The sequence below is a fragment of the Nicotiana attenuata genome, unplaced genomic scaffold (genome assembly GCF_001879085.1).
Source record: "Nicotiana attenuata strain UT unplaced genomic scaffold, NIATTr2, whole genome shotgun sequence".
In the NCBI taxonomy this organism is placed as follows: domain Eukaryota; kingdom Viridiplantae; phylum Streptophyta; class Magnoliopsida; order Solanales; family Solanaceae; genus Nicotiana; species Nicotiana attenuata.
The window spans coordinates 308,802-333,975 of record NW_017670706.1 but is presented as its reverse complement, the minus strand read 5'-3'; the positions used below and the strand labels follow the sequence as shown (position 1 = coordinate 333,975).

The window sequence follows — 25,174 nt, the reverse complement described above, 5'->3', positions numbered from 1 at the left end:
AAAAGTACTACAGGATAGCTGGGATGCCTCTAGCTATGCAAGTGTGGTTTTATGAGTGCTGTTCAAATGTTGATCCCAAAATTGCACTCCGAGTTGATAACGTGGTCCCCATAATACTCAATTGGAGATCCACCGGAAATCAGCCAAACTTTGCTTATATGATGAACGACATGTTCAATGACAAGGGAAACATGGTAATTTACAATTTGTATCCTCGATAGTTTACAATTTACTAATCTTTAATGCTGCATACATTTGCATACAGTTATTGCTGCATAGCTGCATACAGTTGAATACAGTTGCTGCTGCCTTCATTAGTACTGCTGCATACATTTGCATACAGTTATTGCTGCATATAGCTGCATACAGTTGAATACAGTTGTTGCTGCCTTCATTAGTACTGCTGCATATTTGGTTAATTGAAACTTGAATACAATTGTTGCTGCCTTCATTAATACAGTTGAATACAGTTGCATATAATTTACTAATCATTCTGCTGCCTTCATTTGAATACAAATTATATTTTAATTCCAGATTTGCATACATCCATTGTAGTAAGACTTTGATTGTATTTCGGTTTTCAGATTGTTTACAAGGACATCCATCCAACCGATATAGAGCTTGCCGTTATTCAGATTCCTCCAGTAGGCGTTGCTGTTGAGAACAATCCTACTCCTACTCATTCAGACAAGTCGGCAGAGGATTCAGATGACTTTTCTCCTACACCTGATCTCTAGTGTAAGAAGAAACATGCTGCAAGTGTTGGTCCATCTTCATCACCGTCCCATAAAAAGCGCAAGGAACAGAATATTCATCCCTCAAATACATCTCCAGTTGGTGTATCTGAAATTGCACAAAATGTTTTGCATCACAATCAGCTGGCAGATTCCAAAAATGATGAAGTATCTTCTTTGAGGAAAGACCTAAATTCATTCAAAGAATACGTGAGTTTTTTATCACATTAAACATTACAGTTTAGTGCTTAACATTCGTATGTGTACAAATGCACCTTTTTAATTATTTTCTGTCTTGCTAAGGTTGTGGGCGAGTTCAAGTCTCTGAGATCATTGATCAATGATAAATTTAAGATGCTTGCTGACCATCTTCAACACAATCAGCAAAAAGAAAGCTTACACCAGAGAAAGGAAACCACAGGGAGACATGATGATGGTATTGAAATGCCATATGAAGCCAACTTGCAAGATATTCCAAAAAGTCACAAGCAAGANATATTCAAGACAAGAATCGCTGAAATCTTCGACAGGTATGCTGATACAGATAGTAATGCAAATGTAGCCAAAGAAGAGGATGTGGTGTGTGAGTACATAAGGGGCTACAGATTGCTAGCTAATGTACCTTGGCATACTGTTGACAATGTCTTGATACCAGTCAACTTGAAGGACAAACTAAACTGTATATTGGTTGTTGTCTCATTCAAGGAGAGATGTATCAAAGTGTATTACTCGTACAGATCTGCAGGTCATGATGCCTATGTAGCTTCTGAGATAGATAAGCTACCTAAGCTTGTACCTCTGTATCTATCAATCAGTGGCTTTTACAGAGATAGTCAAGGCATAGATTGGTCTACTTACTCCATACACTGACAAGTCACATACTGATCCCTTTGAAGTTGTTTTCATATCAAATCTGCCTCAACAGAAAGCTGGGAGCATGTATGTATTCAATCATCATTCTTGTATCATTTTAAAAATCTAATTGTATGAATTATTTTTAATTGTTTCAATCAACATTTTTCAGGGATTGTGGGGTGCATGTTGCGGCATACGCAGAGTCTCTGAGCACTCTTGGTGAGATTCCACAAATAACATTTGATTCCAATCTACTCCGTCAAAGAAATGGTGCTCTCCTCTGTGACTATGCTATGCAGAGGATAGACGCTGATGCCATAAGCGAGAATGAAGCACCCTCAAAGATTGCTAGGCAAATCACGAAGTCAGATTCAAAGTTGCAGATAGTGTTAGAGTAGCTTTAGGTGTTTGTAGTTTTGGAAGGTTGTTTTAGGTGAATACTGTTTTTTGAATAGTTTTTTGGTGAAGATGGTATTCAGTTAGAAAAAACCATGTTTTAATCACTTTATCAACAGTGTTCATATATGACAATTGCAACTTTTCAATCTATGTTTCATTGTTTTGTTCATAAGTATTCATGCTTAATCTTCAGTTTGTATTCATATGTATCTTATAGGATATATTCATACGTATTCAACAGGGCATATAAGTATGTATTAATATTCAGTCACTTGGCTTGTATATCAAAGTCAGAAACTGTATGCTTCAGGTTTATACGTATGTACTCAACTTGATGTATTTATTATACTTACCCAGGTTATATGTATTTATTGAAATTGTTACATTATAGCTGAGTATATAGTTGTATTCCGAATTATTTTGACTAGTTATGTATATATAACTCAGGCACGGTCTATAATAAATTATCTAAGTATATGTGGACAAGGTTGTATTTGAATGTATTCAACACGATACTGCAATTAAATGTATCCAGAATATATTTAGGTTATATGTATTTATTGAAATTGTTATATTATAGCTGAGTATATAGTTGTATTCCGATGTATTTAGAATAGTTATGCATATACAACTCAGGCACTGTCTATAATAAATTATCTAAGTATATGTGGACAAGGTTGTATTCGAATGTATTCAACACAATACTGCAACTAAATGTATCCAGAATCTATTCACGAAAGGCATTTCAAAGTTTATTACTTGACAATGTCATCAGAAGTAATGACAAATCATTGGAGCACTAATGCATGTCAGAGTGTTAACTAAATCCTACGTGGAGAATTTCTACACGTTCGCTTATTATGTCCTCCCTGCCCACATATGCTACATAAATGTTGATTTTTCGGCTGCAGAAATTCACTGAAAGGTTTATCGCGCTTCTTCTTTGGCCTTCCAGGAGGTCTTTTCCATTTGGGTGGTAATACAACCTCCTCTACAACATGTGCTGCTATATTCCAGTCATTTCTGTCCGGTAGCGGGTACACAGGCACATCGTATGTCATTACAACAGAATTTGGTTTGTAATAGTTAGAGCAATAATCTTTTGGCATTAAAAACTTGCTCTTCAATACAGCCCAAGCATGTGGGCATGGTAATTCATCAACTTGGAACCTCCCACAAACGCATTTTCTCTCTAACAGGCAGACGGTGTAATGCCTCCCTCCATCGTTAACCGTATGTAAGTATTCAGTCGATGGTACCACCTACATTTAAACATAGACCTATAAGTTTTGAGCACATATAAATAAATTTCTTTATGTATAATGCTGAATTATTCAGTTACATACAACTAAAATGTTTGAATACAGAAGAATACATCATATATGTAGACCGGCAGACTATAAACGATAATTACGTCTTAGCTTATGAATACAATGACATACATCAAAAATCTGCTTAACTTTAGGTAGCTGAAAAAAACAAAAACATTATAAGGCTACTGCATGAAAATACAACTGAATACGTCTATCTAAAAAATTTTGTATAAGTTATTTCAGAAAACAATTAAGCTATCTAATACAATGACATTAAAATAAAACTTACAGTCATGCGTGTAGACATTGCCTCATTCAAAGTCAGCATCTCCTGGTATTTTTTTCCAAGCGTTGTGTATGCCTCTGTAGCTTCTTTGCAGTTACTACAATTCCAACGTCCAAATATCTTCCTAACTTCTTCGAGGAAGTCGTATATTGGCAATTCCCTTGCTGACACTAGTGCGGCATTAATTGACTTAGCAATATTTGACGTCATGGTCCATCCCCTGTTAACAGGTGCATACAAACTAGCACACTTTTTGTATCCAGCTAACTCCAAGTATTCTTTCGCCCTAATATCTACCTTCTCCATCAGACTGTCAAATTCAGCTTGTGTGTATGCTTTTGCCATCTAGAAGTATATCTCGCTCAACTTTGCATGGCTCTTTTTGAATTTCTTATATACGTTGTATTCATGCATAGCTGCAAAGAATTTATCAGTATACATATGATTAGCATAAATATTTACCAAAAATGCACTCATATACACATGAATACAATCTGACATGAATACATTCTGACATATATATATATATTATTATACAAGTGAATTCAATTATAGTTATATGCATTTAAATACAATGAATACAACTGAATACAATTATAGTTATATGCGTACACTTAAAAAACAATCAACAAAATAGGAAAATAATTAGAGACGTTGTAATGTAACTATACCAGTAAAATACATATGAATACATGTATTTAAAGACCATAAACAAACAGATGTTAAACACATCAGTGAAGATCAAGTGAAAATCCACAAATACGCATAAATACATCAACGTTTAACTTACAGCTCCAACCAATAATACAAAATACAAAAAAAAAAAAAAATTAAATACACACAAACCTGACAGCATTAGACCTATCAACCCGGAATTGAAACCTTTGAGATATAGCAAAATTCTCCATCAGCTCTTTCAATGTAGCCTTATCCTTATATACTTGTCCAACCATAATATCACGACCCTAAACCCAACCCGGTCGTGATGGCGCCTCTCGTGAAGACAAGGCCAGCCGACACACTTCCAATTCACTTTAAGCAGTTAAAATACTAAAACCAAGGTCTTTAATAGAAATAAAATCCCAAAGATAACAGTATATGTTGCGGAATTACAAAACCAACACAGCCCGACATCGGGGTGTCACCAGTCATGAGCAACGAAAACAATACTAATAGTCTGAAGTCTAATCCAATACTACATAACTGAATCAAAAAGAGTTAAGATAGAGGGAGAATGCATTGGGCTACGAATCGCCAAACAGCTACCTAGTAACTCTCCGAGGACCTGCTGGAACTATCAACCCTCAGGAGCAGGACCTGTAGCGCCCGAATCTGCACACATGGGTGCAGGGAGTAAAGTGAGTACTCCAACTCAGTGAGTAATAAAAATAAATGAATACTGAGTAATATAAAACCACGTAAGGCACAACATTAAGCTAAAAGAGGCGTAACAAATCAGTAAATATAATTAAACAATGAAATTTCATAAACATCTCTTAAACAGTTAAACAATATACAGGAAAACAACTAAAAAGTAAACACATAATAACTGCCCCTCAGGCACAGTAACAACAGAATCAGCCCCTCGGGCAATGTCACAGAACAATACCAGCCCCTCGGGCTATATCTCAAATCACAATGGGTACCCGCACTCACTGGGGGTGTACAGACTCCGGGAGGGGCCCCTCACGGCCCAAGCGCATAACCAAGTCATCTCGTGGCATCATAAACAGGCTCTCGGCCTCATATAAATCTCAAGCCACCTCGTGGCGTACAATCTCAGGCCCTCGGCCTCATTATCATAATCAATGTATCACTGCTGCAGCGTGCAGCCCGACCCAAATGTATCCTCACAACACAGACCCTCGGCCTTACTCGGTCAGAATCTCATAAGCCCCTCGGGCCACAGTAAAATATGAAGCTCAGCTCAAATACTTTGAAAATATCATTTAATGTGTTTAAAATAGAATAATATAGCTGAGTCTTTAAAATAGTAAAATATAGTACGACTGAGCACCAGTATGAAATCAATCAGTGAGGAAAATATTATTTAAAAATCCCCTAAGGGTTCAAACAGATGGCACGAAGCCCACATATGGCATTTAGCCCAAAATATAATAATATTAAACAATTGACTATCAAATACGCAGTAAAATAATCATTCAGGATGGACTAAGTCACAATCCCCAACGGTGCTCTACCCCACGCTCGTCATCTAGCGTGTAAGTCACCTCAACATAGCCGTACGCTATGAAATTTCGGGGTTTCATACCCTCAGGACAGCATTTAAAATTATAACTCACCTCGAACTAGCCCGAAAAGCTACTCTGCAACACGCTTGCCTCTCGAATCAACTTCCGAGTGCTCCAAATCTACCAAGTTCAGATTTTTATCATCAAATTATGCTAAACGAATGAATCCAATTGAAAAATATCGAATTTAAGCACAAAACCCGAAATTAATCAAAACCCGTCCCCCGGGCCCGCGTCCCGGAACTAGACAAACTTTATACCAAAATGTTCTTCATCATCTCACGAGTCCGTACATATAAAGAACTCGAAAATCGGAGTTCGTTTGACCCCTCAAATCCTCCCTAGAAGGTCTCATAATCTCAAGCCCTAACTCCACCTTTTTTTACTGATTTTCATGAATTAAACACTGATATTTTGTTCCTTAATCACAAATAATCGAGTTTTAGGGTCCAAAATCCTTACCTCAATGAAGAACAATGATTTCCTCTCTTCAAAGTCGCCTCAAGGCTCTTTTCCAGTTCAAAATTGGTGTAAAAGGGTTCCAAGTCGCGGAATAGCCCTTTTCAAAACATTCTGCCAGGCCTTAAAATCCTTCTTCGCCAACGCGGTCAACGCCTCGCGTTCGCGAAGCACAAATCAACTTTGACCAAAAGTTCCTCTTCGCGATCGCGATCGGGAACGCGATGAATAAAATGCCCTAAAGCTTAGCTGACCAATTTCCTCTACGCGAACGCGGAGCTTTCCTCGCGAACGCGATGCACAATTAACCAGCCATTCGCGAACGCAAAGCCTTCCTCACGAACGCGAAGGCTAAATTTCCAACTTCCTCAACTGACCCTTCGCGAACGCGAAGGTCATTTTTCTGCAGCACTGACCTGCAATTTTCTGCAGGTTCTAACTTCATGGAATGGCCCGATTGACCACCCGAAACTCACCCGAGGCCCCCGGGACCTCAACCAAAGCCACCAACATATCCCAAAACCTTATTCAAACTTGTACCCATTCTTCAAAACACCTCAAACAACATCAAAACCACCAAAACACATCGAATTCAAGCCTAAGGTTCTGAAATCTTTCGCATTCCGCTATTGATCAAAAACCCAACCAAACCACGTCCGAATGACCTGAAATTTTGCACACACATCCCAAATGACATAACGAAGCTACTGCAATTTTCGGAATTTCATTCCGACCCCTATATCAAAATCTCACCTGTCAAGCGGAAAACGCCAAAAACTCAATTTCGCCAATTCAAGCCTAAATCTACTCCGGACCTCCAAAACACATTCCGATCGCGCTCCTAAGTCCCAAATCACATAACGGAGCTAACCAAATCATAAAAAGTCCAATCCGAGATCATATATTAACAAGTCAAATCTTGGTCAAACCTTTCAAATTTCAAGCTTCAAACTGAGAACTGCTCTTCCAAATTCATTCTGATCATCCTGAAAATCAAAACCAACGATTTACATAAGTCATAATACACTTCACGGGGCAAGTCTTTCCCGAGAACTGGAGAGCAAAGTGCAAAAGCTCAAAACGAGCGGTCAGGTCGTTACATCCTCCCCCACTTAAACATACGTTCGTCCTCGAACGTGCCCATAGTTGTTCCAAAAGCCAACTAATCGCCGAATAACCTTACCACGCATATACCCGGGGGTTATCCCACGTCACCCTATCTCATATAGGTCCGATAACACATTGTAACTGAAATTTCACAATCCAATCTAGCCCATAAACCATAGAACCACATTTCCACTTCTGAAATCATCAATACGATCAGAATCTCACATTTATACTGTGAATAAGTTTGAACAAGCTGTAACAAACCATATCTGTAACCTCAGGTGCAAATTACATGATATACCACATAACTCAAACACTAGTAGCGATAACTTCTAATCACAACAGCTGCACACAACAACCGAATATCGATAGAAAACCTCTTATCAACTAAAGTCCCATTCCGTCACTTTCATATACTGCCAATGATAAATGAAACACGCAATAAGCCATAACCATTTCTCAGATCAACCATTCATGAAGCCACTTCTCCGTTGGCAAAGACCATAGCAACTTCTGAGCCAAACCCCAATATTATCCTTCCAACATGCTGAAATCGAATCAGTTTGTACTCATTTCAAATCCCGACGATCTCATCTAATCCAACACCACTACTCTGGTGACATGACACATCAATACAATCTAGGGCCACAACTCGTGCAATCCATGCACTAATAGATAATAATCTGAACGTACTCCAATCATGAAGACGACTCGAATGAAAGGGTTGTGCCACCAACTCACCAGTATCACCACAACAAAATGCTGAGAACCCATCACACATCGTAGAAACAAAATACGCGAATCTAACCCGAAGGGTCATACCTCCACATAACTTCTCTACAATGCGCGACCCTATCTAAACACTGGTCCACATGAAACACCTTAAGTCACTATGCTCGAAATCGACAACCACGCGCAATTTGATGTCTGGAACCAAAGCAAATCATCATACCTATGGCGAGGCAAATAACATACACCACACAAACTCGAAAGGACATAACCGATATGCCATTCACCGAGCAACACCCTATTACTCTTCCCAATCGACTTCCGTTATGAAACCCCAATAGAACTGCACCATGTATGCCTATAACCAACAAATCATAGCGCCTCGCAACACAGAAAGGTAACTCATAGATCTCCCCAGATTACTGATAAGCTCAATAACAATCGAATCAACACATCCCTCAACATTACAACTCGGAGCCAACCAAGCCGACTCGAGTTAGAACACACATCCACATTGGCCTGCCAACGGACCCCTTATCAAGGAGTTTCTGAAGCTGCTCCTTCAACTCCTTTAACTTTGCCGGTCATATGATACGATGCCCGACACCAAATCAATACCGAAATCGACAACCCTGTCTGGTGACATGCCTGGCAGCAGGGAACACATCCGAAAAATCCCTCACCACCGGAACTAAATCATGGTAGGAGTCTCTGCACTGCCATCCATCACGAAGGCCAATAAGAAAGACAATCCTTCCCAGCCATTCGCTGGGTCGTCGAAATATAAAACCACCCTACTAAGAACATAATCCGTCGAACCTTGCCACTCAATCCGTGGCATTCCCGGCATAGCCAATATCGCCACCTTAGCGCAATAGCTCAGAATGACACAACACTGCGACAATCAGTCTATATCCAATATCCCTCAAATCCTAACTTACCAAGCAGCAAAAGATCCACTCGGGTCTCCAAACCCCGATAGTCACCACACAGTGCCAATACATGCGACCCACAACCACAACATAACCTGTTTATGAGAACTCCCGGTCCCCAACTCCATATAGCACACGCATCACCATATCCTATCCCAATTTCGCTGTCCAAAGATACAACACACCTCTAATACCCAATCATTCATGAGAGGTACTCCTATAATTCTTCTGTGCCCCTAAGCAACTCGAATATCAGCAGTCGATCCAACAAGAAAGTGCCGCAATACTACCGAAGTACCATCAACTTAATCACATTGCCTTTTTCTGAAACATATACCCTCGTCAAATCACCCCAATTAGCAATACCATTCCCTTAATCATCCATAGATCATTTCCCTAATCATCTGAAGCTCTTTTCTCTAGTTGTCTGAAGCTAATTTCTCTAATTATCTGAATCTGCCCGCTGTCTAAGAGTTTTATGACCTTCATTTCAGAACTGAACTGCAACCTTACACACGCAAATCTCAATCCTCCACCACATACTGCATATACCATACCATCCTAGGATAAACATGAGGACTTCCAATCCCTTTCGAGCCACAAACAGTTACGTACTCAACCAGCCAAGAACTTTCCATTGATCCCATCTAGAAGACAATCACTACACACACCATGCTCCTCACGCTCGTAGAAAATACGCATCCCTAACCGTGGTTGAAACCATCAAGAACCCTCCAAATTCCATTTGCACAAAACTAAACCGTCAAGACTGAATCCTTCTAACTCGACCAAGCTACGCAGGTTACTAAAACCCAAGAGCATTGCCGCGAAGCACCTGCAGAGACTCATTACCTCGTAAGCATCCAAAGAACTAATCATATCCTTACCATGCCGATCCGGCCTACTACCAAGCTATCCCATCTATCTGAGTTTCCTTCCGAATTACCTTCAAATTTATATGTTTCCTTGCTAGTCATCACTATCCTTAACTAAAACTTGCCCCACAAACTTTAACGTAAAACCACACCACCTAAGGCTCATAAGCCGCTGAATTCTCTCTTAATATTCCCACAAGCACCACGTTCAAAATACCTACCCTGAAAGGACTTTCTGCGAATCCAAGGCCATTACCTTTAACTTCCTGATACTTCTATATAGAACCCCATAATGATTTAGAAATACTACTAGCCTTGACACCTTCCAGTGCAACCTTAGTTTCTAGCCAAATTATACACTTGAAAATTCCCAATTTTTACGTGTGAAATCTTGAACTCATTAGGACCATTCTCGAGAGTCATCCACTCTGCTCAAACCTCAATTAGACTGATCAAATGAACCGAACAACCTGTGCCTCATTAGCACTCCGACACCGCAGAAGGTAACCGCAATTTAATGCAATCAAGCAACTTCCTATTCTATGCACTGCACACCCTTACCAATAACCACTCAAGACATTCCGTGATTCTCATACACCTATGAAGCATAATATAACCTTTGTCAAAATTTTCCTTTACTCGGGCCATCCTCGGTCTCAATCTCCGTAAGCCATAACTGACTCACCAGCACGCCTCAATTGGAACCAACATAGCACCTAACCTTGCAATCACCTAATCAATGGCAGACTCCCCCACTTGGCTCGAAGCCATAGACCAAAACGCACACAATAACTTATGACGCATATACTCTATTGCATCCATAACGCCATAGTGAGGTTAAACTCAATTCTTCATAAGCTCGTGAAACACAGACCATTTGGTACTTTAAATCTTCTGCAAATCTCGCATTCACTCTCGTAACAGTCAAGCCCACTCTCTTAAGCGACCAAATTTAAATTCCAACACATATATTTCACTTGTAAATGAGATCTTCTAACAGGCAACATAAGGATTACACAACCTCAGAACACTCCGCAGGAGATAACCCACCTGCTTTGCCTCCAACTAACATTTCTGTATACTTTCCACCGTCATAAACATTACGCAGTTACTTAGTCTTCCTGAGTCTGAACTCATACCGCGACATGAAATTTACTTCACTCCCAACTAGGAAACATGAAAAGATTCTTCACACACCCATAACTCGGGGCTATACCTTAAATCAAGATGGAAATCAAGCACCTAATAGTTCTTCTATCCTCCAGCAGACCCTTCTCGTCGCTTCCAAATCATGCGAATACATCTTGCAGTCACATCACACTCATCACGTAACTATCCAGTCATTACTTCCCTTAATAGAGACACAACAGCACATATAGATCCAGAAACACGTGCTCACGCAATCAACAGCTCAGGGCTCAAGCTATAGGTAAAAATCCGACCTCAAGTCTTCCAGACTGGCCCAGCATCAACACAAAGAGATCACATCTCGCCCCTCGATCAGGGAATCACAAGCCATCGATGCACATCTGATACTGAGCGCTCATGTGCGCATACGAACGCGTGGAAGGAATTTCAAGAGGTACTTTTCAAGCTGAATCAAGGACGCACGATAAGAATTCAAGAATGTGAAGTTTTTCCTAAAGGTTCTGCAGCCTCTCGAGGATAAATACATACATCTCCGTACCGATCCGCGAGACTCCACTAAACCTACTCATGACTCGTGAGACCTATGTATCCTAGGCTTTGATACGAACTTGTCACGACCCTAAACCCAACCCGGTCGTGACGGCGCCTCTCGTGAAGACAAGGCCAGCCGACACACTTCCAATTAACTTTAAGCAGTAAAAATACTAAAACCAAGGTCTTTAATAGAAATAAAATCCCAAAGATAGCAGTATAAGTTGCGGAACTAAAAATCAACACAGCCCAACATCGAGGTGTCACCAGTCATGAGCATCTAAAATAATACTAACAGTCTGACGTCTAATCCAATACTACATAACTGAATCAAAAAGAGCTAAGATAGAGGGAGAATGCACTAGGCTGCGAATCGCCAAGCAGCTACCTAGTAACTCTCCGAAGACCTGCTGGAGCTATCAACCCTCAGGAGCAGGACCTGTAGCGCCCAAATCTGCACACAGGGGTGCAGGGAGTAAAGTGAGTACTCCAACTCGGTGAGTAATAAAAATAAATGAAGACTGAGTAATATAAAACCACGTAAGGCACAACATTAAGCTAAAAGAGGCGTAATAAATCAGTAAATATAATTAAACAATGAAATTTCATAAACATCTCTTAAACAGTTAAACAATATACAGGAAAACAACTAAAACGTAAACACATAATAACTGCCCCTCAGGCACAGTAACAACAGCATCAGCCCCTCAGGCGATGTCACAGAACAATACCAGCCCCTCGGGTTATATCTCAAATCACAATGGGTACTCGCGCTCACTGGGGGTGTACAGACTTCGGGAGGGGCCCCTTACGGCCCAAGCGCATAATCAAGCCATCTCGTGGCATCATAAATAGGCTCTCGGCCTCATATAAATCTCAAGCCACCTCGTGGCGTACAATCTCAGGCCCTCAGCCTCATTATCATAATCAATGTATCAGTGCTGTAGCGTGCAGCCCGACCCAAATGTATCCTCACAACACAGACCCTCGGCCTTACTCAGTCAGAATCTCATAAGCCCCTCGGGCCACAGTAAAATATGAAGCTCAGCTCAAATACCTTTGAAAATATCATTTAATGTGTTTAAAATAGAATAATATAGCTGAGTCTTTAAAATAGTAAAATATAGTACGACTGAGCACCAGTATGAAATCAATCCGTGAGAAAAATATCATTTAAAAATCCCCTAAGGGTTCAAACAGATGGCACGAAGCCCACATATGGCATTTAGCCTAAAATATAATAATATTAAACAATTGACTATCAAATACGCAGTAAAATAATCATTCGGGATGGACTAAGTCACAATCCCCAATGGTGCTCTACCCCACGCTCGTCATCTAACGTGTAAGTCACCTCAACATAGTCATACGCTGTGAAATTCCGGGGTTTCATACCCGTAGGACAGCATTTAAAATCATTACTCACCTCGAACTAGCCCGAAAAGCTACTCTGCAACACGCTTGCCTCTCGAATCAACTTCCGAGTGCTCCAAATCTACCAAGTTCAGATTTTTATCATCAAATTATGCTAAACGAATGAATTCCAATTGAAAAATATCGAATTTAAGCACAAAACCCGAAATCAGTCAAAACCCGTCCCCCGGGCCCGCGTCCCAAAACTTGACAATATTTATACCAAAATGTTCTTAATCGTCTCACGAGTCCGTACATATAAAGAACTCGAAAATCGGAGTTCGTTTGACCCTTCAAATCCTCCCTAGAAGGTCTCATAATCTCAAGCCCTAACTCCACTTTTTTTCTACTGATTTTCATGAATTAAACACTGATATTTTGTTCCTTAATCACAAATAATCGAGTTTTCGGGTCCAAAATCCTTACCTCAATGAAGAACAATGATTTCCTCTCTTTAAAATCGCCTCAAGGCTCTTTTCCCGTTCAAAAATGGTGTAAAAAGGTTCCAAGTCGCGGAATAGCCCTTTTTAAAACATTCTGCCCTTGCCTTAAAATCCTTCTTCGCGAACACAGTCAACGCCTCGCGTTCGCGAAGCACAAATCAACTTTGACCAAAATTTCCTCTTCGCGATCGCGACCTGCCCATCGCGAACGCGATGAATAAAACGCCCTAGAAGCTCAACTGACCAATTTCCTCTACGCGAACGCGAAGCTTTCCTCGCGAACGCGATGCACAATCACCCAGTCCTTTGCGAACGCGGAGCCTTCCTCGCGAACGCGAAGGCTAAATTTCCAACTTCCTCAACTGACCCTTCGCGAACGCGAGGACCCTCTCGCGAACGCGAAGGTCATTTTTCTGCAGCACTGACCTACAATTTTCTGCAGGTTCTAACTTCATGGAATGGCCCGATTGACCACCCGAAACTCACCGAGGCCCCCGGGACCTCAACCAAAGCCACCAACATATCCCAAAACCTTATTCCAACTTGTACCAATCTTCAAAACACCTCAAACAACATCAAAACCACCAAAACACATCGAATTCAAGCCTAAGGTTCTAAAATCTTTCGCATGCCGCTTTTGATCAAAAACCCAAACAAACCACGTCAGAATGACCTGAAATTTTGCACACACATCCCAAATGACATAACGAAGCTACTGCAACTTCCGGAATTCCATTCTGACCCCTATATCAAAATCTCACCTATCAATCGGAAAACGCCAAAAACTCAATTTTGCCAATTCAAGCCTAAATCTACACCGGACCTCCAAAACACATTCCGATCGCGCTCCTAAGTCCCAAATAACCTAAAGGAGCTAACCAAATCATAAAAACTCCAATCCGAGATCATATATTAACAAGTCAAATCTTGGTCAAACCTTTCAAATTTCAAGCTTCAAACTGAGAAATGCTCTTCCAAATTCATTCTGATCATCCTGAAAACCAAAACCAACGATTTACATAGGTCATAATACTCTTCACGGGGCAAGTCATGCCCGAGAACTGGCGAGCAAAGTGTAAAAGCTCAAAACGACCAGTCGGGTCGTTACACATAACCTCCCTTTGATTAGTTTTTGAAATTATCAAATACTTGTCCAGTTCAAACACCCCAATTGCTTCTCCTGAATTGACAAACTCTAGAGCAAGCATATCATCTGTACCGGAATCATACTTTTGAAGTGATTCGTCTATTTGCACAATATCGCCTTGAATTAAACTACCACCGGATACAAGTTCTTTTTCAATCGTTGTTATGCACAAAGGATACATCCCGAATTCTCTGTTTTCTTTTTTCAACTCTACATACACCCTGTAACCCATGTCATTGCGTATTTCCATTGGCGTGCTATTCCCTTCTAGTTTGTATTGAATTTCAATGGACTTTGTGCTCAAATCTATGCCCAGTTGATTAGAAATTGATGCAACCAAATCATTATACGACGCATACTCCTTTATCAGTATTCCCTCAATTGAAAAATCGACGTAATTGCTCTTATCCTTCCACTTGCCAGAATGACGCAACAACACTGTTAAACTTGCCATATGTATAATGGAATTATACCGTATTTTGTATACAATTGTATCAATCGCACATTTACGTGGTTGAAATGAGAATTGGGTACAGAGAAAAGGGAGAACTCAAATTCCAGATGTTGCTCTTGTTTTCGCTATTTTTCTTGTTGAATCGTGAATGGAGGAATACAGATTAATGGGTAATAGTTTTGTTAGTTGAGTTAAATTAGGAGAATATCAGGTGAATGGATTTCCTTTCCGTTTTAAACAAGTTCAACCTTCCAGGTTTTACGCAAAATACGTTACTGTATTCACGATAAGGCCGTGTGAATACAGTCGAATACATATCAAGCTTAGCTGGAATTCCCTTTTTCACGCCTATTTTTGCTATTGTATTAATGAATACAATAGCTTAAATACATCAAATACATCTCATAACCACATAAAAGGTATCTATAATACGTAATATAGCAAAAGGTATCTATAAAAGGCTAATTACACCTAAAAGATAGTGCTTTATGAAAAATTCTCTTATTTTTTTACACTTCACACTTTTTTTTCATTTATCCTCAACCCTCATTGGTCCGCCAAATGACCCCTTTTACCCTTGAAGATTGCAACATATAGCACATTGGGATGCATCAGGATGGTCTTTCATTTCGGGTACACTTGTCCTAGACGGACCCAACCCCTGTGTTGAGTCCCCTAAGTCAAATGCACGTGATGCAAACAAACGTTCCTACTAGGAATCCCTCATGAGGCTATGTTATTCTAGGTTTAAAAACCTGGGTTTATTTGTTCTAGACCTAGCTTACTCGAGCGGACAGCTCGAGCAGAGGGGGGCAGCGTACCGGGAATAAAGAAGCTTCATCGGCTTTGCAACTTGTCCGAACCTCGTTCTAAAATTGGGATATGACTCTAACAGAAGAGAAGTCACACGAAGTGCACACTTCCCAGATGATTTAGAAGACTCAGAGAGAGGAGGGTTTCGTAACAGTTTATATACAGTTCAAACAATATCAAAGTGGTAAAAAGTGACATTTAGCACATTAGGCTCAAACACGTAAAAATAAGATAATAAATAAAGCCAACTATAACAGATATTCTAAGCTCGAATTCTGAACCCTGAACCAGAAATTTTGGGTTCTTATCCCCAGCAGAGTCGCCAGAGCTGTCACACCTCCTTTTTCTACCCCGAGGGGGTATAGGGGAGTTTTTCCAATTAAAGTGACATAATCGAAACGAGATTATTTATTTAAATTCAGAGTCGCCACTTGGGATAATTTGTGGTGTCCCAAGTCACCTATTTAAAATCCCGAATCGAGGAAGTTTCACTTTGTTTTATAGTCCGCGAAACACAAAAATCTGGGTAAGGAATTCTATTAACCCGGGAGAAGGTGTTAGGCATTCCCGGATTCCGTGGTTTTAGCACGGTCGCTCAACTATTAATAATTGGCCTAATTATCTGATTTATTACATGTTTTATACCTATTGTGTATTTTTAACCTTCTAACCGCTTTTAGTGTTTTTTGGGAAAATTCATGATTGTTTTTGAAAACACATCGTAAACCACGCTACATGAAATGCACCCCTAGTTCAGGACACATTTATTTTATTTAACATTATTGGAAATTGAAGTCGGGTCACATGAAATGCACACCCAAATTTATAACACGTTTATTTTATTATTATTCAAAATTATAGTCGGGTCACATGAAATGCACACCCGAGTTGAGATTTACGTATCGTGACCATGCCCCGGGAAACATATCCATGACCACGATAATTTATTATTGATTGCGCCTAAAGCAAGCTACGATGCTTATAAATATTAATGGCCTAAGTATGATCCTAGCGATCCAATTGGTCAAAACAACAATGAGAACAAGAAAGTTATCCAAGTCCGATAGCCTAAAATTCCGTCTAAAACTCCAAGCCTTATTTTAGATCAAATATCGTAGCCCAACAGGAGAACTTAATCCTCAATTAATTCTCATTAGCCTTTTAGTTGCTTAAACCAATTCAAACCCAACCCGTATATCTAGCAACCTAGCACCATATTGATTATTACATAAGTTGTAAGGATTCATCATCAATTAAAAGCCTTTAAAGTAATTCAAACAACAGATAACCTTATCCTCTATTGATATCATTACGTGTTTTAAGCTAAGAAAAGAAATTCAAACATATTCATCACATTGAGCAGCCAAAAACGACTCTACAATCACAGACAAACATGCAATGTTATCAAATTAAAACAAAGGAGAGGAAAGAATAAACCTCAAGGAACAAAGCATACGATCGAAGAACTCTGACAAGTTTCTGTATCTTTCAGGAAGCTCAGCAATATCTATCTCATGTTTAGTGTGTGTTTGCTCATTCTTTTTCTCTGGTGTCCAAGATGAAAAATCTGTTCCGATAGAATTTTGCTTACATCGATCCCGCTCTTCTGCAAAGGTAAAGGAGATAGCACACTTGACTTCTCTGCCTCGAGCAGAAAGCTTTGATTTTTCACATCCAAAACTCCTTCTTTGGTTACTTCATGGTCCGTTTTCTCCATGTCTTAAAATAAAGCAGTACAAACCTTTAAATCTACCTTCAGAAATTTGAACTCACTCTTTCAGCTATTGATTTTGTAGAATAGTAAAGCGATAAGAACAAACAACAATCAATTGGAAACCCTAGTCAAAAATTTCCGTTGTAAGAGGAGGGAAAGAGCTGTTGGATCTTTATTGCTGCATTTTTTTTATTTTGCCGTGTACAATGACTTAAATTCTCCAAAGCAGTAAACCAAAAGACGAGCTATTGACCAAACCATGAATCGGCGCCGGAACCTCAAACGCGAAGCTACTGTTCAATCGATTTCCAGAGTGGAACTCGTGCCTCCCTCTTACCCTCGTTCCTCACTGACGCTGCCCTCCATTTGCACCTGTGTGCGTGTTTTTTTTGGTGGAGGTGATGCTGCTGCGTGTGTGTGTGGTTGGGGGTGAGCAGCTCGGCTGCTTAGGGGTGTTTTTGGTTGGTGAAGGTTTTGGGGTGATCGTTGGGTGGCCAAGCTGATGAGGGGGGTTTGGTTTTTGGGGTTGTCGCTGGTTGAGGAAGATGAACGGGGTTGGGTCCTTTTCTTGAAAATGGTGGATAGGTCCCTAGGTTTATGAATTGAAAACTTAGGGTAAGGTTTTTATAATTGGGTATTTTATATGGAGGTGGGAAGGATGATGATCATTGGATTAGAAGGAAATAGATGGCAAGGATTAAATCTTGCACTTAAGTGGGCTAACGGGTTGGGAAGAATGGGCTAACGGTAATTGGGTTGGACCATGTCTTTTGGGTTTGAACTTAGGCTAAAAAGACCAAATAATACAGGGTGAAATTCAAAAATAGCCAGATTTACCACTGGTCGTTCAAAAATAGCCCAGTTTCAAAAGTAATCGATATTTAGCCACTTTTCATGTAAAGATAAATCTAAGCGAAAACACTGTTCAAAACCCGGAAATTACACCAGCATATTATGCTGGATTTCCAGCATAAGTATACTTGAACTCCAGCATATTATACTGGAGTTCCAAGATAAGTATGGTGGAACTCCAGCATTATATGATGGAGTTCCAGCATAAGTACACTAGAACTCCAGCATAATATACTGGAGTTCCAGCAAGTATGTCGGCCCAGCATAATATACCGAAGTTTGGAGCATCGGTGCTCCAGTCTCCAGTATATTATACTGGAGCCAGCAAAGTATACCGGTCCAGCATAATATGCCGGAGTTCATATACAGGTGCACCGAACTCCAGTATATTATGCTGGATCGGTCTCTGCTGCAGCAAAATAGTGGCTATTTTTCATTGACTTGGTAAATGCTGGCTATTTTTGAATGACCAGTCCGAAAACTGGCTATACCGTGCTATTTTAACAATAATACAATGTATCTACAAAAATGTAAAAATCACTCTAAATTAAAATAAACAAATATCAAACTAAATACTACGAGTGAAACTAATTTTTTTTTGTATTTTCAAATGTTATAATACTATAAATAATATACTAATTGACTTTAACCTAAAGATGAAAAATATTTTTTTGTAAATTTTTATTTTTTTGTGATAAAAATAAAGTAAAAGAGCCAACACTATTTAGAATAGCGATACTAAACCTAAATTAAATATTTACGCTAAAATGTGTAAAATCTTGGGGAGGGTCAAAAATTACATGTCTACAGAATTCAACCCTCGTTTCTTAACTTAGATTCTGCCCAGATATGCCCTTCTTCGCGAACGCGGCCAAAGCCTCGTGTTCGCGAAGAAAAAAAATCCACTGCTCCAATTTCTTTTTCGCGAACGCGAGTACCCTCTCGCTAACGCGTAGCATCACCAGCTAGAACCATCGCAATCGCGGCCTTCTCTACGCAAACACGTAGAACAAATTCCTGAGGGCCCAGCTATTCCATTTCTTCTACGCGAACGCGATGCCATTCATGCGTTGGCGATCCACTGAAGGCCAAACCTTCGTGAACGCGTCCCCTTACTCGCGAACTGGAAGGGAAATTTCTTCTCCTGTCCCAACTGTTCTTCGCGAACGCGGGCTTCTCTTCACGAACGCGAAGAGTAAACTTCTGCAACAAAAACTAGCGAAAATCTGCTATCTCTCCAAGGTTCAAAATGACCCATTAACCACCTGAAACTCACCCGAGGCCCTCGAAACCTCAACCAAACATACCAACGAATCCTAAAACACCATAAAAACATAGTCGAGCCCTCAAGTCACATCAAACAACAACGAAAACACAAATCACTCTCCAATCCAAACTTAATGAACTTGAAACGTCAAATTTCCACAACTGATGCCGAACTCAAGCAAACCACGTCTGTTTGACCTCAAATTTTGCACACAAGTTATATTCAACACTATGGACCTACTCCAACTTCCGGAATTGAATTCCGACCCTGATATCAAAAATTCCACTATCGGCCCAAAACTCAAAATATTCGACTTTCACCATTTCAAGCCTTAATGAGCTACGGACATCCAAAACACAATCCGGACATGCTCCTATGCCCAAATTCACCTAACGGAGATAACGAAATCGATGAAACTCCATTACGGAGTCGTCTTCACACAGTTCCGACTACGGTTCAAATTTTAAAACTTAAACCTCCGTTTAGGGCTAAGTGTCCCAAACACTTCCAAAAACCAAAATAAAACCTCCCGGCAAGTCACAATAGCAGAAATAGATATGGGGGAAGCAGTTAATAGGGTATCGGGGCTCTAACTCTCAAAACGATCGGTCGGGTCATTATATCCTCCCCCTTTTAAAATAATTTTTCGTCCTCGACCGAGCATAGAGACATACCTGAAGTGGTAAAAAGATGAGGCTAACGGTTGTGCATATCCTGTTCGGTCTCCCAAGTCACGTCCTCGACCGGCAGACCCCGCCACTGAACCTTTACTGATGCAATGTTCTTTGACCTCAACTTCCATACATGCCTGTCCAAAATTGCCACCTGCTCCTCAACATAAGATGGATCCTTGTCCAACAGGACTGAGCTAAAATCCAACACATAAGATGGATTGCCGTGATACTTCTGAAGCATTGAAACATGAAATACCAGATGGACTCCTGCTAGGCTGGCAGGTAAGGCAAGCTCATAAGCAACCTCCCCAACACGCCGCAACACCTCAAAAGGACCAATAAACTTTGGGCTCAGCTTTCCCTTCTTTCCGAACCTCATAACACCTCTCATAGGCGAAACCTGGAGTGGGGCCAGCTCTCCGACCATGAATGCTACATCGCGAACCTTCCGGTCCGCATAACTCTTCTGTCTGGACTGGGCTGTGCGAAGTCTATCTTTTATCACCTTAACCTTCTCCAAGGCATCCTGAACCAAGTCCGTACCTAATAAGCTGCTCTCGCCCGGCCCAAACCAACCCACTGGGGACCGACACCATCTACCATACAGAGCCTCATACGGTGCCATCTGAATGCTGGACTAGTAACTGTTGTTGTAGGCAAACTGTGCAAGGGGAGCGAACTGCTCCCAAGAACCTCGAAACTCCATCACACACGTAGGGAGCATATCCTCAAGAATTTGAATAGTGTGCTCGGACTGTCTGTCCTTCTGAGGGTGAAATGTCGTGCTCAACTCCACTCGAGTACCTAACTCATGATGTACGGCTCTCCAGAACCGTGATGTAAACTGCGTACCCCGATCAGAGATGATAGATACCGGCACGCCATGAAGTCTGACAATCTCACGGATATAAACTCAAGCCAGCTGCTCGGAAGAATAGGTAGTCATCACAGGAAGGAAGTGAGCTGACTTGGTCAGCCTATCCACAATCACCCAAACTGAATCAAACTTCTGCTGAGTCCATGGGAGTCCAAATACGAAATCCATAGTGATCCGCTCCCATTTGCACTCCGGAATCTCTAACTTCTGAAGAAACCCACCCGGCTGCTGATGCTCATACTTCACCTGCTAGCAATTTAGGCACCGAGCAACATACTCCACTATGTCCTTCTTCATCCTACGCCATCAATAATATTGCCCTCAAGTCTTGGTAAATTTTTGCGGAACCCGGATGAATAGAGTACAGCGAGCTGTGAGCCTCCTGAAGTATCAACTCAAGCAAACCATCTACATTAGGCACACATAGATTTCCCTGCATCCTCAATGCACCATCATCCCCAATAGTAACCTCCTTAGAATCACCGTGCTGGACCATGTCCTTAAGGACAAGGAAATGGGGGTCATCATACTAATGCTCGCTGATACGACCGTAAAGAGAAGACCGAGAGACCACACAAGCCAATAATCAACTCGGCTCAGAAATATCGGATCTCACAAAATGGATGGCTAACGCCTGAACATCCAACGCCATGGGCCTCTCTGCTGCTAATAGATAAGCTAAACTCCCTAAACTCTCTGCCGGGCGACTCAAAGCATCAGCCACCATGTTGGCCTTCCCCCGTAGCTACACAATGGTGATATCTTAATCCTTAAGCAGCTCTAACCACCTCCTCTGGTGCAAGTTAAGATCCTTCTTCTTGAACAGATGCTGCGAATTCCGGTGATCATTGTCGATCTCACAAGGGACACCGTATAAATAATGCCTCCAAATCTTCAAGGCATGAACAATAGCAGCTAACTCAAGGTCATAGACAGGAGAGTTCTTTTCATGCACCTTCAGCTATCTATACGCGTATGCAATCACCCTACGATCCTGCATCAACATCGCCGAGGCCAACTCAAGACGCATCACAATAAACTGTATAAGACACCAAACCTGTAGGCAATATCAATATTGGGGCTACAGTCAAAGTTGTCTTGAGCTTTTGAAATATCTCTTCACACTTCTTCGTCCACTTGAATGAAGCACCTTTCTGGGTCAGCATGGTCATAGGTGCTGCAATAGATGAGAATCCCTTAACAAATCGACGGTGATAGTCCGGCAAACCAAGAAAACACCGGATCTCTATAGCTGAGGACGATCTAGGCCAACTCTGCACCGCTTCCACTTTCTTCGGATCCACCTTGATCCCTTCACTCAACACCACGTGGCCCAAAAATGCCACTGAATCCAACCAGAACTCACATTTTGAGAACTTTGCATATAATTTCTTCTCTCTCAAGGTCTAAAGCACAGTCTTCAGATGTTGCTCATGATCTTTCGACTCCGGGAGTACATTAGAATGTCGTCAATAAAAACAATGACAAATGTATCAAGAGATGGTCGAAATACACTGTGCATCAAATGCATAAATGCTGCTGGGGAGTTTGTCTACCCAAACAACATAACAAGGAACTCGTAATAACCATACTAAGCCCGAAAATTAGTCTTTAGGATATCTGGCTCCCGAATCTTCAACTGATGATCACCTGAACGCAAATCAATCTTGGAAAACACTTTGGCACCATGTAACTGATCAAATAGGTCATCAATACGAGGCAAAGGATATCGATTCTTCATAGTAGCTTTGTTAAACTGGCGATAATCAATGCACATACGCATAGAACCATCCTTTTTCTTCACAAATAAGATAGGAGCACCCCAAGGTGACACAATGGGCCCAATGAAGCCCTTATCAAGTAATTCTTATAATTGTTCCTTCAACTCTTTCAACTCAGGAGGAGCCATACGGTAAGGAGGAATAGAGATAGGCTGAGTGCTCGGCAACAAATCAATGCTAAAATTAATACCTCTGTCGGGCGGCATGCCCGGAAGATCAGCTGGAAACACATCAGGAAAATCCCTCACTACTGGGACTGACTCAACTGTAGGGGTATCAACTGACATCTCTAATATAAGCTAGATACGCGTCACACCCCTTCTCAACCATTTGTTTAGCCTTAATAAATGAAATAACTCTGCTGGGAGTGTAATCTAAGGTACCCATCCACTCTAATTATGGTAAACCTGGCATAACCAACGTCACGGTCTTGGCATGACAATCAAGAATAGCATAATGGGGCGACAACCAGTCCATGCCTAAGATAACATCAAAATCTACCATGCGGAGTAATAATAAATCGGCTTTGGTTTCAAAACCACTAAGTGTAATCAAACACGACCGATACACGCGGTCCACAATAAGAGAATCTCCCACGAGAGTAGGCACATAAACAGGGGAACTCAAGGAATCCCGAGATACGCCCAAATGCGGGGCAAAATAAGAGGACACATAGGAATAAAAGAAGCCTGGATCGAATAGAACCGATGCACTTCTATGATAGACCGAAACAATACCTGTAATGATAGAATCGGAAGCAACGACCTTAAATAAAAGCAGGAAGGCCATGGCATCTGGCCTAGCCTCCCTCTCTAGGACGACCTCTACCTCCCTAACCTCCACCTCAAGCTAGCTGAGCATGTGGAGTGGCAGTTGGTGCTGGAATCATGGCCTGATAACCCTAGGGATCACGCTGTGGCTAAGAACTCTATGAAGGTGCACCCCTCCTAAGTCTGGGGCAATCCCTCACCATATAGCGGGTGTCGCCACACTCAAAACAAGCTTTGGGAGGGCATGGCGGCTATGACTGGATCGGGAAAGGTCTACTAGACTGACCGCTGAAAGCACCCCGTGCAGGAGGCACACTAGATACTGATGGTACATAATAAGGCTCCTGATGTCTAGGAGGAGCTGGAATACCACTGGCGGCTGGAAGGGCTGAATGTATAGGGCAACTCACATATCCCCTACCATGATGAATTGCAGCTGGGGTACGGGCACCAAAATAATAGCCCGACTCTTGAGACCTCTTGGCCTATCTCTCCTCCCTATCTCAAGCAAGCATGCCCTCTACTCTCCTAGAAATACTCACCAACTGTTGATAAGATATATCTATCTCTAACTCCCGGGCCATGCTAGTCTTGTTGCTGGGAATGAGTCCCTCAATAAACCGATGAACACTCTCTCTAACTGTAGAAACCAAGGCTGGTGCATGGGTAGCCAAGTCACTGAAGTGGACTGCATACTCTGAAACAGTCATAGCACCCTGGCGCAACTGCTCAAACTCCGCGCGCCATGCGTCCCTGAGGCTCTGAGGAACATACTCTCTCAAAAACATGTCCGAGAACTGAGTCCATGTAAGGGAAGTTGCCTCAGCCAGACTGTCCAACTCATAAGTATGCCACCACAGATAGGCTGCTCCTTGAAGCTGAAAGGCAGTTAAAGAAACCCCACTCGACTCCTCTATGCCCATAGTGCGGAGGATATGGTGGCACTCCTCCAGAATAACCTGAGCATCCTCCGATGCTAGAAAACTGAATGTAGGAGGTTCATACTTCATGTACCTCTCGAGTCTCCGCTGCTTCTCCTCTGAGACTGTTGCCTGGTCGTTTTGAGCTCTAGCACGCCGTTCAGCAGCTTGAGGCCATGAGCAGCTTCAATTCAGGCATTATGACTTGTGCGCATGGTCAGAATTAAATTTTGGAAAGTTCGGAGTTGACTTGGAGAGGAAATTCTCATTTCGGAAGCTTTAATTTGAGAGAATTGACTAGGATTGGATTTCAGAGTGAACGACCTCGGAATCGGGATCTCAAGGTTCCAGTAGGTTCGTATGATGATTTCGGACTTGGGCGTATGCCCGGATCGGGTTTTGGGTGACCCGGGAGCATTTTGGCGCCT

The 25,174-nt window shown here is 41.4% G+C and overlaps 1 protein-coding gene across 1 annotated transcript; it reads right to left on the bottom strand.

The window, feature by feature from the left end:
* Positions 1–2,809: 2,809 nt before the first annotated feature.
* On the bottom strand, positions 2,810–3,932 carry LOC109242498. Its single transcript, XM_019409345.1, has 3 exons — positions 3,591–3,932; positions 3,431–3,457; positions 2,810–3,250 (listed from the first exon to the last, which is right to left on the bottom strand). Exons 1-3 carry the CDS (start codon positions 3,930–3,932, stop codon positions 2,810–2,812), a joined length of 810 nt encoding a protein of 269 aa, XP_019264890.1.
* Between the last annotated feature and the right edge of the window lie 21,242 nt (positions 3,933–25,174).